General features: G+C 45.9%; 1 protein-coding gene across 4 annotated transcripts in view; it reads left to right on the forward strand.

Annotated features, from left to right (window-relative positions):
- The window catches only part of NRP2 (neuropilin 2), a 116,503-nt gene that overhangs the window by 41,195 nt on the left and 61,381 nt on the right, over nucleotides 1–13,927 (forward strand). For all 4 annotated transcript variants that reach the window (XM_054257817.2, XM_008999276.6, XM_054257818.2 and 1 more), the window contains 3 exons: nucleotides 695–850; nucleotides 3,086–3,255; nucleotides 5,035–5,190. In XM_054257817.2, the coding sequence (XP_054113792.1) occupies nucleotides 695–850; nucleotides 3,086–3,255; nucleotides 5,035–5,190 (482 nt within the window). The remainder of the gene's footprint in view (nucleotides 1–694; nucleotides 851–3,085; nucleotides 3,256–5,034; nucleotides 5,191–13,927) is intronic.

Here is a 13,927-nt window from a genome sequence, read left to right on the forward strand (position 1 = left end):
GCAACCTTGGACAAGTTACTTACCTTATCTATGTCTTATCTGTATAAAGTTAGCTGCTATCATCATCATTTCTACCATAATTTTAAAATTATTATTAAAATAGTCATAAATATTGAAAAGGTACATCGCCCAAGGCCAAGAGCAACCAGTCCTTCTCAGGTGAAGACCAACATAGATCTTGGGTCTAATAAGTATTAGAGAGGAACAAACCTTTCACTTTTGTAGTCATTTTAAGTATTTTCCAACATAAAGGAGACCTGATGCCTAAACAAGAAGAGCAATTTTATTTCCTGGTTAAAGCACAAGATTGAGTCAGAAAACTTGGGTTGGAGGCCCAGCTCTGCTATTTCCTAGCAGTATGAATACAGAAATCTCATGAGCTCTCCAAACTTCAGTTACTTCCCACATAGAACAGACATTACAATGATACCTTCCCAGCTCATCTTCCAGGGCACTGAGAACACAACAAAGCCAGTGAAGGCGGCCTGTACCTTTTTATTAAAAAGCAAAAGTGCTTTATAATGTGCAAGAAAAATATTAGCCATTATTCTTAAAGCATATCTTTGGTTTTTCTGGCAAGGTGTACAAAGTGACGGTCCACTGAATAACACGCAAAGATGGGAAGGGAAAATAGAGTGAAAACCAAGTTTGACATTTTCATTTCCACTGACTTCTCTTTGTCTTGAATGTCCAGTTGGCCCCCTGATTGGCAAGTACTGTGGGGCCAAAATACCCTCTGAACTTCGTTCATCGACGGGGATCCTCTCCCTGACCTTTCACACGGACATGGCGGTGGCCAGGGATGGCTTCTCTGCGCGTTACTACCTGGTGCATCAAGAGCCACTGGACAGTAAGTTGGCCGGTTGGGAACCTCTGCCCCGTCCTTCCATCAGGGTTGTGAGGGTGCACAGGTGAAGAGAGGCTGACCTCTATGAGAGAGGAGATGGGAACTTTACGGAGTTTATGGGGGCATCCAAGTTTAGAGGCACACACATCCTCTTGCCAGGAAGAGGTTGATGAGAGAAGAACACATGTCATTCTGGGTGCTTATTTCTTTAAAATATATGTGTGTGGGTGTGTGTGTGGGTGTGTGTGTGGGTGTGTGTGTGTGTACCAAGAATTAGTTATTTTCAAGGAAAGTCATAGGACCATGAAAGAGAGGTTAGTTAGGATGACCTGTACAGGGTCCCTCCTGTGCTAGCTTTTTTTCAATCTGTGGCCATTTTTTCCCTCTCAAAATCTCAGGGGGCACTGTCACAACACTGAACCATTTTTTTACATTAACCACCTCTGGGGCTGGGTAATGTTTTCCTGGTGAGATTGGTACAACTGCTTGGACTTGGACTTCACATTTCCACCAAAGATAGTTTGTGGAGCTGCTACTATGTGCCAGGCACTAAGCAAGGAATTAAAAACTGTCACTCTGATTGCTACTGCTGTGGGACTTACGGTCTAAGCCACCAATCCCTCAGCACTGAGTAACATCTTCAAATCAGTGGCTCTTGGGCATGTGTTTCAAATGTGCTGCCATTTCAACTTAGAAATCCAAACAATAACTTTTTTTGTTTTTTTGAAACGGAATCTCTCTCTGTCGCCCAGGCTGGAGTGCAGTGACGCGAACTCGGCTCACTTCAACCTCTACCTCCCAGTTTTAAGCAATTCTTGTGTCTCAGCCTCCCGAGTAGCTGGAACTACAGGCATGCACTACCATGCTTGGCTAATTTTTATATTTTTAGCAGAGGGGGGTTGTGCCATGTTGGGCAAGCTGGTCTCAAACTCCTGGCCTCAAATGATCTGCCTGCCTCAGCCTCCCCAAATCCTGGGGTTATAGGCATAAGCCACCATGCCCAGCCCCAGATGATAACTTTAAAGACTAAAGAAGCAGTTTTAAAAATTATTTGAGCTGTGGAAATCCTGCCCTGATTACAGACAGTTCACCATATATATAACTACAGACAAAACAGCCTGGCCTGCAGGAAGGTTGCTGGGTTTTGCATTTGCATGTTCATCAAAGAGCTTCTGAAGATTGAGTGACAAAGAAACAGTATGGCAAATTGCACCAGGTCCTGTGAATGGCTAGTGCAGTCACAGAGTAATGAATAGATTCATACCTTGCTGAGAGAGGTGGCTCACACGTGTAATTCCAGCACTTTGGGAGGCTGAGGCAGACGGATCATTCGAGACCAGGCTGACCAACATGGTGAAACCCCATGTGTACTAAAAATGCAAAAATTAGCCAGGCATAATGGTGGGTGCCTATAATCTCAGCTACTCGGGAGGCTGAGGCAGGAGAATCGCTTGAACCCAGGAGGTGGAGGTTGCAGTGAGCCGAGATTACACCATTGCACTGCAGCCTGGGCAACAGAGCAAAACTCTGTCTCAAAAAAAAACAATACCTGTTAAGGATTGCTGGCCCATCTTAGACACATGGACACACACATATTCATCAGTGTTGATGGCATTCATGGAAGGACAGCAATGTAGCTGACAGCACAAGGCCAGAGTAAGCGACTTGTGGGTCTGTTTGTCCAGACAGGTGGTGCAGGGGAATAGAGAGTGACATGCACGTGCTCATGGAGAGCTCTCCCAAAGACAGGTATTTATGCTTTGTAATGTCTGTCTTCTGTGCCAGAACTCACAAGACAGTTGAGTGAAAAAAGAAGCAAAAGTGCCTCCTGGGTGTTTATTAATAAAGCAGGCTTCCCACAGTGTATCACCTCACCCAAATCACCATGAGTCTATCTCACATTTACCTGTATTGCAGTAATTGTGCATCTGGCATCTGTAGCCTGTAGCAGTAACAGTTCTTGTGCTTAAGATTGTGTTTTTAATTTGTATGAAGATTCTCTTATTTATTCTTAGCCTGATTTCTTTTAGGTCCAATTTAGTTTCTTTCAGACCCAGAGGGGTTGTCAAGCTCCATGACTTGGTGTAGTTGTTTTTTAAACGTGAGCATATAATTAGGGTCTGTTAAATAAGGAAGTGCCTGCAAGGACTTGTCCCTAGAAAGGAGGCAGCATCTGGGAGATCCCAGGGTATTGGGTTGGAAGGCCTAACTCTGCATTTGACCTTCTCTTTTCCTCAGACTTTCAATGCAATGTCCCTCTGGGCATGGAGTCTGGCCGGATTGCTAATGAACAGATCAGTGCCTCATCTTCCTACTCTGATGGGAGGTGGACCCCTCAACAAAGCCGGCTCCATGGTAATGACAATGGCTGGACCCCCAACTTGGATTCCAACAAGGAGTATCTCCAGGTACTTAAGCAGATACCAGAGGATGTGCGGAGTGTGTATGTATTGCTGGGGCAAGAGGTAGCTCCTCAAATACAGTGGACAGAGGACACAAAGAAAATAAACACAGCACACTTGAGAACTCCATTCATTCATTCATTCATTCATCCAAATAGATGTGTATGCCAAGCACTGGGTTACATGCTGGCATTGATGAGAGGGAGCCTGTGCCTACCCTTGTAGAGATTACTGGGCCTGGGAGAAGTTGTTTGGCCAGGATGCTGTTTGCCCTATCACTATAGATATCCAAGAACGTTTTATAAGCAGTTCAGGGCATCCTCATTCTTGGCACAGGGAGGCATCAGAGACATGGGGGCATTCTCCTAAGAGCAGGTTTCTTGAGGTGCTAGCTGTGCGTGACAGCTTCTCATGATCTTTGCTATTTGGTGAGAGCCCTGCCAGGAAGATTTTGCACAGAGCTATCAGAAGAACACATGGGAAAATGTCACTACCAGGAATGGAACTCAAGGCGCGCAGATGCTTAGCAGCATCTCTTTAGACCACTGTTTGCTTTATGCTGAATAAAACTCGCCGCTCATGTTGAGTAATCTTCCCGTACCGCACAATGCTCCAATTCTCATCCCCTGGGAAGAAGTAAACAGGGGAAAGCAAGCTACTAGTTCCACACTAGAGCAGTGACTGCTTTTATGAGACACGTAAAATAGCCTTGTGACCCACTGACAAGCCTGTCCTAGCTCTGATGTGACATGGTGACCTCTGCTCTAAGAAGGATGTTGCAAAGCAGACAACAGGAAAAGGAGAGAGACCACTTAGAAACTCCAGAGTCCACAGAGGTTCTAACAGCAAGCCCTGGGGCCATTTGTCACTGTCTCTCCTCAGTGCCTCTCCAAAAATCTGTCTCCTCTCAGCCTGCAAAGCTTCCAGAAAGTTCTTTATAATTGGCATCCCATATCTTTGACCTTAATCATATACTTTCTCCTGTTACCATCCACCTGTTCTCTGTACTTACTTGAATGTTTAGTAATGCTGAGCACATTGTAGGTCACCAGTAAGTGCTTACAGAATTGAATTTAGCCAGTGTGTGCTAGCTACATTTTGGTCACATGGATATTGCCATTAAGAAACACCATGGCCAGCAAAGGAATGACATCCAGCAATTTCCAAATGGGTTTGGCCTTGTGGGAGGGGAAGTACCTTAAAATATTGGCCATCCTCCTCATAGAGGGAAAGGTCAGGCCTTGGTGCATAAGCCTAATTGCTTGGGCAGACTCTACATGCCCTTTGACCCCTTAGTGACCTGGCAACTAAATACACAATGGAGCGAGGGGGTGTGGGGAGGGGATGCTGCTATGAGTATGACTTTTGCAGCTAGGGCATTATAAGTGAATTGGATTGAATTGGACAGGAGTGGAGGGGAGTAGATTCAGCCTTGTTTCTTTAAAGCAGCATCTGCTTCCACTGTCCAAGACAGGCCATCGTTTAGTAAGAAGGGATTATAGTTCTAGATGTTCAATGGTTAAGAAAAACTGAGTACTGTCAATTCGTATTTGCAAAAGAGAGATCAAAGACAACATAACTTTTCAAGGAGTCTGATTTAGTGTCAGATAATGCGAATTTAATTGTCCAGTGGAATTGCAAACTGATACTAATTACAAGTACGTCTCAGTGAATCACAGATACAGGTTGGGTGTAAAGTCTAATGATGGTGTCCTTTAGGAAAAAAACAAGACACTGCCCTGTGTTGGGAATGGTGGTCTCTTACTCCTGCCCTCTCTTCCCCAGGTGGACCTGCGCTTTTTAAACATGCTCACGGCCATTGCAACACAGGGAGCGATTTCCAGGGAAACAAAGAACGGCTACTATGTCAAATCCTACAAGCTGGAAGTCAGCACTAATGGTGAGGACTGGATGGTGTACCGGCATGGCAAAAACCACAAGGTAAATCCATGATCCTACCTTAAAGGCAAATTGAACCAGGGCTGGAGGGATGGGATCAGGAGAGCTTTAAAGCAACCCCCTACAGAAGAGAAGGCCTTGTGTAGTGAGGCTCAGATAATTGATGGAGGCAAGGGTCGTGCTGGCCCTGAAAATCTTCTCTCTCTGAGGCTAAAGCGATTGGAAAACACAATTTCTCTGACAGCCCAGTTGCTGTTGCATCTTGCACAGCAGAGAGAGAGAGCTTGCAGAGTGTTCTCTGACTTCAAATGAAGGAGAAAATGCGTCCCCAGTCCGCTTCTCCCCACACAGGATTCACTGAACATTTATGGCCTGAGTCCCTTCCACATGCTGGGTTAAATCACAAAACCACATGATACTACAGTTCAGGAGTTACCAAGCTCTGGAAATGAAAGGGCACAAATCCTGAGAGGGAATCACAATGTCCCAGAGAAGAAAGAGGACAATAAATAATGAGGAGAAATTCAGTTTGTTGGGGATGGGCTCTGAAATGGCAATCATGCTTAGCGGCGAGGCATTGAATTCTCTTTGCTTGTGCCTCCCGAGTCTGCAGTGCCTGGAGGTGTGGTCTGTGTGTGTGATGCGGGGCTTTTGTTGTATACATATGGATGAATGTCTGGCACTCCACTTTCTTAAGACGCATGACATTCTGGGTCTGCAGCTGGCACGGGAGATGTGCTGGCTATATGTGTATATACACAGCACACTCAGCACATGGGGGCTTATTGCAAACAGCCAGGGCCTTGTGAGAGTAGGATTGGGATGTCTGTGATGGGAACACAGGGCACAGTGCCCCCTGCAGAGCAGGAGCTGGTGCAGAGGTCTGGAAGGAGAGTGTGATGTCCGGGGGATTCCCAGAGGCTGATTCTACTTCCCTAAAACGGAGGTGGGGAGGGAGGAAGAGGGTCTCTCCTGTAGCGTTACAGTTCCACCAGGCCCTGGTCTGCCAGGGTGTGATTTATCACAATGGAGCACATGTGGCCAAGCCTGGAGAGGCCAAAGATCTTTTCCATAGGGAATCTTCCTCGGCTCCTGTCACTGCCTCAAGGCAGTTTGCTCTGGCTGGTGCAGCTGGAAACCTTAGACCCAGAAAATCCTGAACTATGATGTTGACAGTTTCACTTGGGAAACGGGGAAAGGAGTAGATTTTTTTTTTTTTATTGAAATCACCATAGTAACGGGGTACCACTCATCTGAAAACCATGGCTTCTGGATATTACCAGGTATCTCTCACACATACGCACACAACTGCCCAATTTCCCTGATAAAGAAAGTGAGGTACTTAGCAAGTCAAAGATGTGCTGGGCCAGGTCTGGTTTCCCACTGACTTGGTTTCAGGAAGACTTGCCAAGCGTCAGTTGGGAATGGCCAGCCTGAATTGGCACTGGGTGCCAGGAGCTGAGGGCTGAAACTTCGTTCTACCCCACCCTTTTCATTTATAAACTGATCTCGGAAGCTCAGCTAGAAGATGAAGGCCAGAAGTTGGGCAGGGGTGGTCCCTGGGGAGAGGAGCAAGGCTCACCTGATTGTCTCCCTGTCCAGGCGTAATGACTAAGCAGCCAGGCCAGAGGGATACTGTAGCATAAGCTGTTTTAAAAGCATGCAGATGGACCAGGATGCTATTTAAAACATCATTTGTAGGAAATCTGCTTTTGGAAAGACCTTAGCACTGCACATTTTCATAGAATGCTGTCCTCCCTGGCTTTATCCCTGGTATTCATTCTTCAGGGAAGATATTCCTGAAAATTGAATTTAGCTTTGTGGTCTTCAGAATTATTTTTCTCAGCTTTTTCATAGTGGATACATTCTCTCTCTTTTGCCTCCTCTTTCCCCACTTGGCTACATTTCTTTCCCCAAGAGCCAAGGGGTAACTTGAGAGGTTTTTTTTGTTTTTGTTTTTGTTTTACTGAATTAGTCCTGCCCAAATAAACGGAGTTGGGGCAGAGGAAAAGCCCTTTCTCTTCCCCATTAGAAATTCATCCTCTGTGTACTTAGAAGGAGGCAGGAAAATGGAGAGCCTGCCAATTAGGCATTGCCCCACTCTCCCTCACCCCACTGTGGGTGTGGTGGGTGCCCGGGGGGTTTTCCTTGTCTCTCCTGCAAGGATGGTCTCAGCTGCCCCTTCATTAGCAATCTTTTGCTCAGGTATCTGTATTTAATGTGCAGATTCCGCCCCATTCACGGAGCGTCAGTGCAGCTCTCTGGGCTGTCGAGGTTGAAATAGTTGAGTGAACCATGCCAAATAGATTTGTCAAGTCTGCCGCAGTTTGATTTGATGCCATGGGGGGAGGCGAGGGGTGGGGAGGGGACTCGGGGGCAGCAGAGGAAGAGGCTTCGTCCATGCCGAGTGCCACCACTGAGTTTCTTTGTAGCCGCTGGATGGTGGGCACTGTGCCAAGCTAACTGGTGCTAAGTGGTGGGCTTGAAAGTGAAATTCAGACAGCAGGACTTAGCAGAAAAGCAAAGCAGAGAAGGCAGCCGCCTGCTCTGCTGGGCAGTGCAGAGAGAAGGTTTGCAAATGCCTCCCAGTGTGCAGGGAGGGAAGAAGGGATTGTGACATTTGGGACAGAAATGTGGGAACTCGATTTCAACTCCCTGGTCACTGTCAACACCAATGCAGCACACCAAAGCTGGGGGAATTCAGGAAGTCAGAGAAAAACAAGATTAATGAGCATTCAAGGTAGTGGGGGATGGCTGCACTATGTCTTTGCAAAACACTGTTTTCAACGTGGACCCAAGCTGGGCCGGGGCAAAGCCTAGGCCTCTGAAAGAATGCCTTCCTTCTTGCTGCCAGGGAGTGAGGAAGACTAAGGAACTCTTTTCCAGCTGCCCCTAGTCAGGAAGCAGCCTTTTCTTGGTCTCTTCCCATCTGACAGGTTATCATGAAGTTGCCTCTGAGAAAGTGGCCGGTCACACTGTTGCTGGGGTATTGCAAGTCTCCTTCTGGCAAAATGCAGCCTGGCTACACAGGCCACATGCACAGCACATCCCAAATTTGTACCCAATTCCACATGCCATAAATATGGAACGTATGATTCTCACATAGGGTGGGCCTGCCTTATGTATATTTATGGCATAACCACAAGGCAGAGAGCTCATCTGCCTGATGGAACCCATATCCAACCCACATGCTCCCTTAGATTATACAAACTGCTTTGCATACATTTCTTCAGAAACCACAAGCAGAAACTACTGCTTTGGTTTCCCCAGCTATATTAGTAACACTGCAGATGTAGACATGGCATTGTTAATACAACAGTAGAAGGTTCATGTATGTGTACATAATGACAGGCACAATTATGTACATACATACCAAGAGGGGCGCATGGAGAGCGATGGGAAGAGCTCAGAAGCACAAGGTCTTGGTCAGGTCCTGCTCTCCTGAGATGCTGGTTCCATGAGTCTGAACTGGGGTATAGGCTGTGCCTGAGGAATGGAACCACAGCTGGTGACAGGACAGGGGAGAGAGAATATTGCCCTTATTTGTCTAGGCAAAAGCCCTTATCTTCAGTTCCCCCTCATTTGGTAGACATTAGCATCTCCCTTGTTGACCTAGCTCTGGTACTTAGTCACAGTGTTTCTTGACTATTCTGATGTATTTGGAAGAAGTATGGGCTAAAAGAGAAGGTCTGTGGGGTGCCAAATACATGGAATTGGCCGGACTGAGGCTGGATGGGTGAAGATAGAGATGAGGTAAGACTTGGGTCCAAGAGTTTTCAGAATTAACCCATAAGGAGTGGAAGGAATGCAGTGAGCTCATCACATTAATGTAAGGATGACCTCCGAGGGACTCAGAAAATCCTCAGGCACCAGAGGGTTTCACAACTGTGGAATTGGAGCTCTGAGAGACTAAGTGCCTTGCTGCAGGGACTGGGAAGCTGTGGAGCCTCCATGGATGGCACCTGGTCACCAGAGCTGGATGTCTAGGCTGGTGCTCTCCACGATCTGACCTAGGCCTTACTCTTCACCTTGCATCCAGAGGTAAACTGGCTTCCTAAATGTTCAGTCTAAGGGCTGAGAGGTGCACATTGTCCTGCAGAGCCTCCCCTCCAGTGAAGTTCTGCATGTAGGATGAACTCGTACATGGCTTAACCCACTAGGCTCATTGTTGTGGAGCGGGGCTCCACCACAGAATCATGAGGATGGAGAGTTGAAAGGAGTTGCCATTTGTTTGATTTGGCCACATCCCTTCAAAACAAACAAACACTCCACTTCAAAAATCCCCCGTCCTGTATTTATTTTCTAAATTAAAACAAATCATTTTTAAATCAGAGACTTGGGAGGAGAGAAAGAGTGGCGTCAGAAAACCAAACCCCCAAATCAGTTGGCTAACAGCTAGAAGCACATGACGTCTATTTTCAGATCTTCTTAAACAGGGTGCTGCGTGACCTTGGAAATGCCTCTTAGTGGCTGCACGCCTCAATGTTTCCACCCAGTCCAAATGCAATGGCGCAGCAGCTGCTATCGGCAATGCACCTTGAGATCTGCAGATGCAAGGCTCTCGCGGATATAATTAATGTAGTAGACCCACAAAGCTCTTGTTGAGCAGAAGCAAGTTATCAATTTAAAAAGTAAGAAGGCCCCATGGGATATTTATGGGCCTCTTTTAAAATCATAGGCCTGGAATGGACCACGATAAGTCATCCAGACCTTTCCCTGCATCTGATGGAGCCTGCGTTGAGCTGCCGCAGATAAATGTTATCCATCCTAGCCTCATTGTTCTGTTAGGGATGCAGTTATGGCTCCACTTGATCATTTGAATTTTCAAAAAAAAATTTTTTTTAACCTCCTGGCAGATGATGGGCTTTCCCTTATTCCTTTTGTGGTAGTAATTTTGTTTGTTGTATGTGAGATTAGGACAGTGCCTCCCACTGTAATGGACACCAGCCTTCAGAAGTCATGGATAGAACAGCATCGTCTAACTATGGTTGTGTGTGTTCTGAGGGGGACTGATACCCCTTCCAGGTTCAAGTCTCTCAGTGTATCTGACCCCCTCAATTATAACTGAGAAGAATCCAGTGCCCTAGGTAATTAAGTTTGTCCCTTATCCATTTGCCATGGGATGAGCTCAGACCTTTCGCCTCTCCACTTAGGAAGCTCCAGGGAAAATTTCATTATACAGAAGCTTGAACCTTTTCTCTATCAGGCTCCTGCGGCCAGCATCACCCAGCTCCCGTGGGTGCTGAACTGTCTCCAGAAGCTAAGGCGCGCCTCCCTGGCGCTGATAGCCTTGATGTTAAACTCCCAGGCCCGCGCTGTGCACAGAGGCCAGTGACAAGGAGCACACAGAGGGGGTGTGGAAGGATACCATGATTTTGCTTGAGCTGAGGAATCACGTTCCTTGTCCCAACCGCAACTAATGTAGATGAGCACTGGAGTGAAGACCTCACCTGGTAGATTGTCCAGCTGTCCGATGTCACCTTGTCCCTGCTCTGTGGTTTGCAGAGCCTCCACCGGAAAAGGCAAGCAGATGGCAGAGGCCTTTGGATCCTCACTCCCTGTTCCCTCAATCTGTCCACCTGGGAGTTAAAGGTTCCTCCTTAAAAAAAAAATCCAAACATCTGTATTAGGGGGTTTCCAGGGGTGGAGCGTTCACCCCGCCCAGCTAGAATGTCCTAAAATATCCTAGTTTCTCCTTCCATCTTCCTAGGACATTGGCCATTTCCCCACAAGCCTGCTCATTGCTCTGATCCTGTGCTCTTCCCCCACACCCAACTTTTCTCCAGCCCATCCCTGCACTGCCCTCCTCCCCACTCTTCCCCGATACGTTTCTGTCTCAAATCCTGAAACCCTAATCCTGTTAGTATGCTGTGTTCCAGGGCTCAGCGTCTCGATGGGGTAACATAATCCCACAGTAAATCTAGCGGCCCCGCAGGCCCACACAGATGGGGATGCGCACATCCCCCGCCCCCTAGAATGCGGCCGCCCCTGCGCCTCTAGCTCCTCCTTCCTGTAGGAAAGCTGCCTGATGACAAAAACAGCCCGAAAGTGAAGGAGGATGAGAGCAGAGGTCATCAGAGTCCAAAATGTGCATTTGGTTGTTAGAGAGCTTCTTTGCCTACCTTCTCTTAATCTCTCTCTCTCACATATATATGTATATGTAGTATGTGTGTATATATATATATGTATATATATAATGTATACACACACACATGCCTCTGACTCTATATCTGGCTAAGTTCCCACATCCACTAGAATGAAAGAAGCTTTAAAACACATTTTTAAATTGTCTTTAAAGGAGAGTTTTAAAAGAGAAAGATCAGGACCGTGATTCACAAACAACAAGCAAAGCCCCTTGCCTTTATATCATTTCCCCCCCAATGCAGCAGTTCCCTCCTCTCACTTGCCTGTTTGGTGCAACAAATTAATTAAACAGGATGGCATTCATTGATTGGCAATTTATTTTTGTGTGTAGACCTAATGGTACGTTTTAGAGCAGATGCAAGGGACGGGAGTGGAAGGGGGACAGACACAGATCTGCAGCCAGGGTGAGTGGATGAGTCAGCACATTTGTTTCTGAGTTTTTAAAACATGCTTCTGGTTTCCCCCAGCCTCTGCCCTGCATTCCTGCCACTTTTCTCTTCTGCCTGATTTGTTTTCCTCCTCCTTGAGTGTCTGTGCCAAGTAAACGGAAAGGGAAAACTTTGGAGGCAATGAAACATTTATTAGTGGAGAGAAGTATTTATTTTAAAAAAGAAGAAGAACATCTCATGCACAATGTCTTCCTCAGGGCACCAGCACTGTGCTGTCTTTGAAAAATTTCCCTGCTTTCCTTGCAGTCCCTGGAGCTAGCTGACTTCAGATATTTACCGCAAAATAGAAGTAAACAGTAGGTCACACCATAGGTAATGAAGAGATGGGAGTGTGCTGGCTGAATTCTGAAGCCCTACTCAGATGAGAGGTGGTGCACATAAGGAGAAACTGTGTTTGTCTGCCAGAGGGCCTACCTCATTTGGGAAGGGGAAACAGCCAGCTGTGTCTCTCCTCCAACGAGCTCAAAGACTTGGACAGAATCTTCCTCTTAGATCCCAAAGGGAGGCATGATGACAGGTAGTATCTACACTGTCCTGGGCACTTGGGTATTGATAGCAAAGATTAATGGTACATAGGAAAAGGCTTTAGGCTGGGCAGAATATCCCTCTGCCTAGAGGCCTAGAAGTAGGCAGGCCACAAAGCTCACTGTCCTCAGCTATGCCAGTCACTGCATGTTCTTCAAGGATAACTTAAGGAGGGGTCAGCAAAGAAGAGGTGACTGGAGCTAGAAATGGGGTGAAAAGAGAAAAGATGACCTCAGAAACTATCAGTGATGCATTCTGGCTAGATGTTTCTTACTAGATTTTATATATATATATATATGTAAAAAAATATATATATATTCACACATATATATACATATATACACGTGTATATACATGTATATATACATACATACGTATGTGTATATATATATGTGTGTGTGTGTGCGTGTGTGTGTGTGTGTATATATTACATTGAATTATGTTGTCCATACCATGTGGACTCACAGGCATGGTCAAAACGCACTGGTTTTCTTTTCCTGGGGGTGGAGATAACAATCAAACTGGGATGTTGGATAGAGGCCAATTTAATTGGCAGGTCCCCCATTCCCTAGAGGTGCAAATCAGAAAATCCAGGAAATGCTGATGGTTTTCAGGTTCTGTGCTACTGAAAAGAAACCAAAGGTCTCAAGAATCCATTGAAAAATGCTGGATTATATTCAGAATTCAGAGAGGCACCAAATGGATTATCCAGACGACTTTGTGCCCTGAATTGCTTTTTAAACTTGGTTTGCAGAGATGCACTTGAAGAAATCTTTATGTTCAACATAGCTTCTTTTTAAACATGCACACGCACATATTTTTAATAATTACAACATAATCCACAGTATCTTCAGAAGCTGGGGTCACCTTGATCATACTTGTGATTTTCTTTTGGGTAGTAAACAACCATACTAAGAGTTTTCTTTTAAAATTAATAAAAAATGGGCCAGGTGTTGTGGTTCACACCTGTAATCCCAGCACTTTGGGAGGCCAAGGCAGGTGGATCACTTGATTTCAAGAGTTTGACAGCAGCCTGGCCAACATGATGAAACCTTGTCTCTGCTAAAAATACAAAAATTAGCCAGGCCTGGTGGCACGCGCCTATAATCTCAGCTATTCGGAAGGCTGAGACAGGAGGATTGCTTGAACCTGGGAGGCGGAGGTTGCAGTGAGCCGATTGTGCCCCTGGGCAACAGAGCAAGACTCCATCTCAAAAATTAATTAATTAAAATAAATTTAAAATGTATGTCCTCTGTGACATCCAGCTAGATGTTAACATTCGATCATTCTGTTTGATATATGCCTATCTGAGTATAACATACAAGGCAACCCACTGATTTTTCTCAGCATTGTGGATGCCTCACTGCAAAGTTATTGTCGGAAAGTTGTTGACCTCAAGGTGGGACTTGGGAGTAGTCGTGGCTTTTAGAACTTGAACTCTCCCACCTCTGCAAAGACCCATTTGTTACTTGTGACAAACACTTGTTACTTGACTTCCACACTAACATCTGTCCTGGGTGCTGTGCAGGCTTTGGAGGGAGGGCTGGTAAACAGAAGTATCTAACTGCAAGCCTGTTATCGACTTTATTTTTCTGAAGGAGAAACCAAGGTATCTAAGGTTTATTGATTTGCCTGTAGTGATTCAGTGAGTCGTCAGGGGA

Source organism: Callithrix jacchus, chromosome 6 (genome assembly GCF_049354715.1).
Source record: "Callithrix jacchus isolate 240 chromosome 6, calJac240_pri, whole genome shotgun sequence".
Taxonomy (NCBI): domain Eukaryota; kingdom Metazoa; phylum Chordata; class Mammalia; order Primates; family Cebidae; genus Callithrix; species Callithrix jacchus.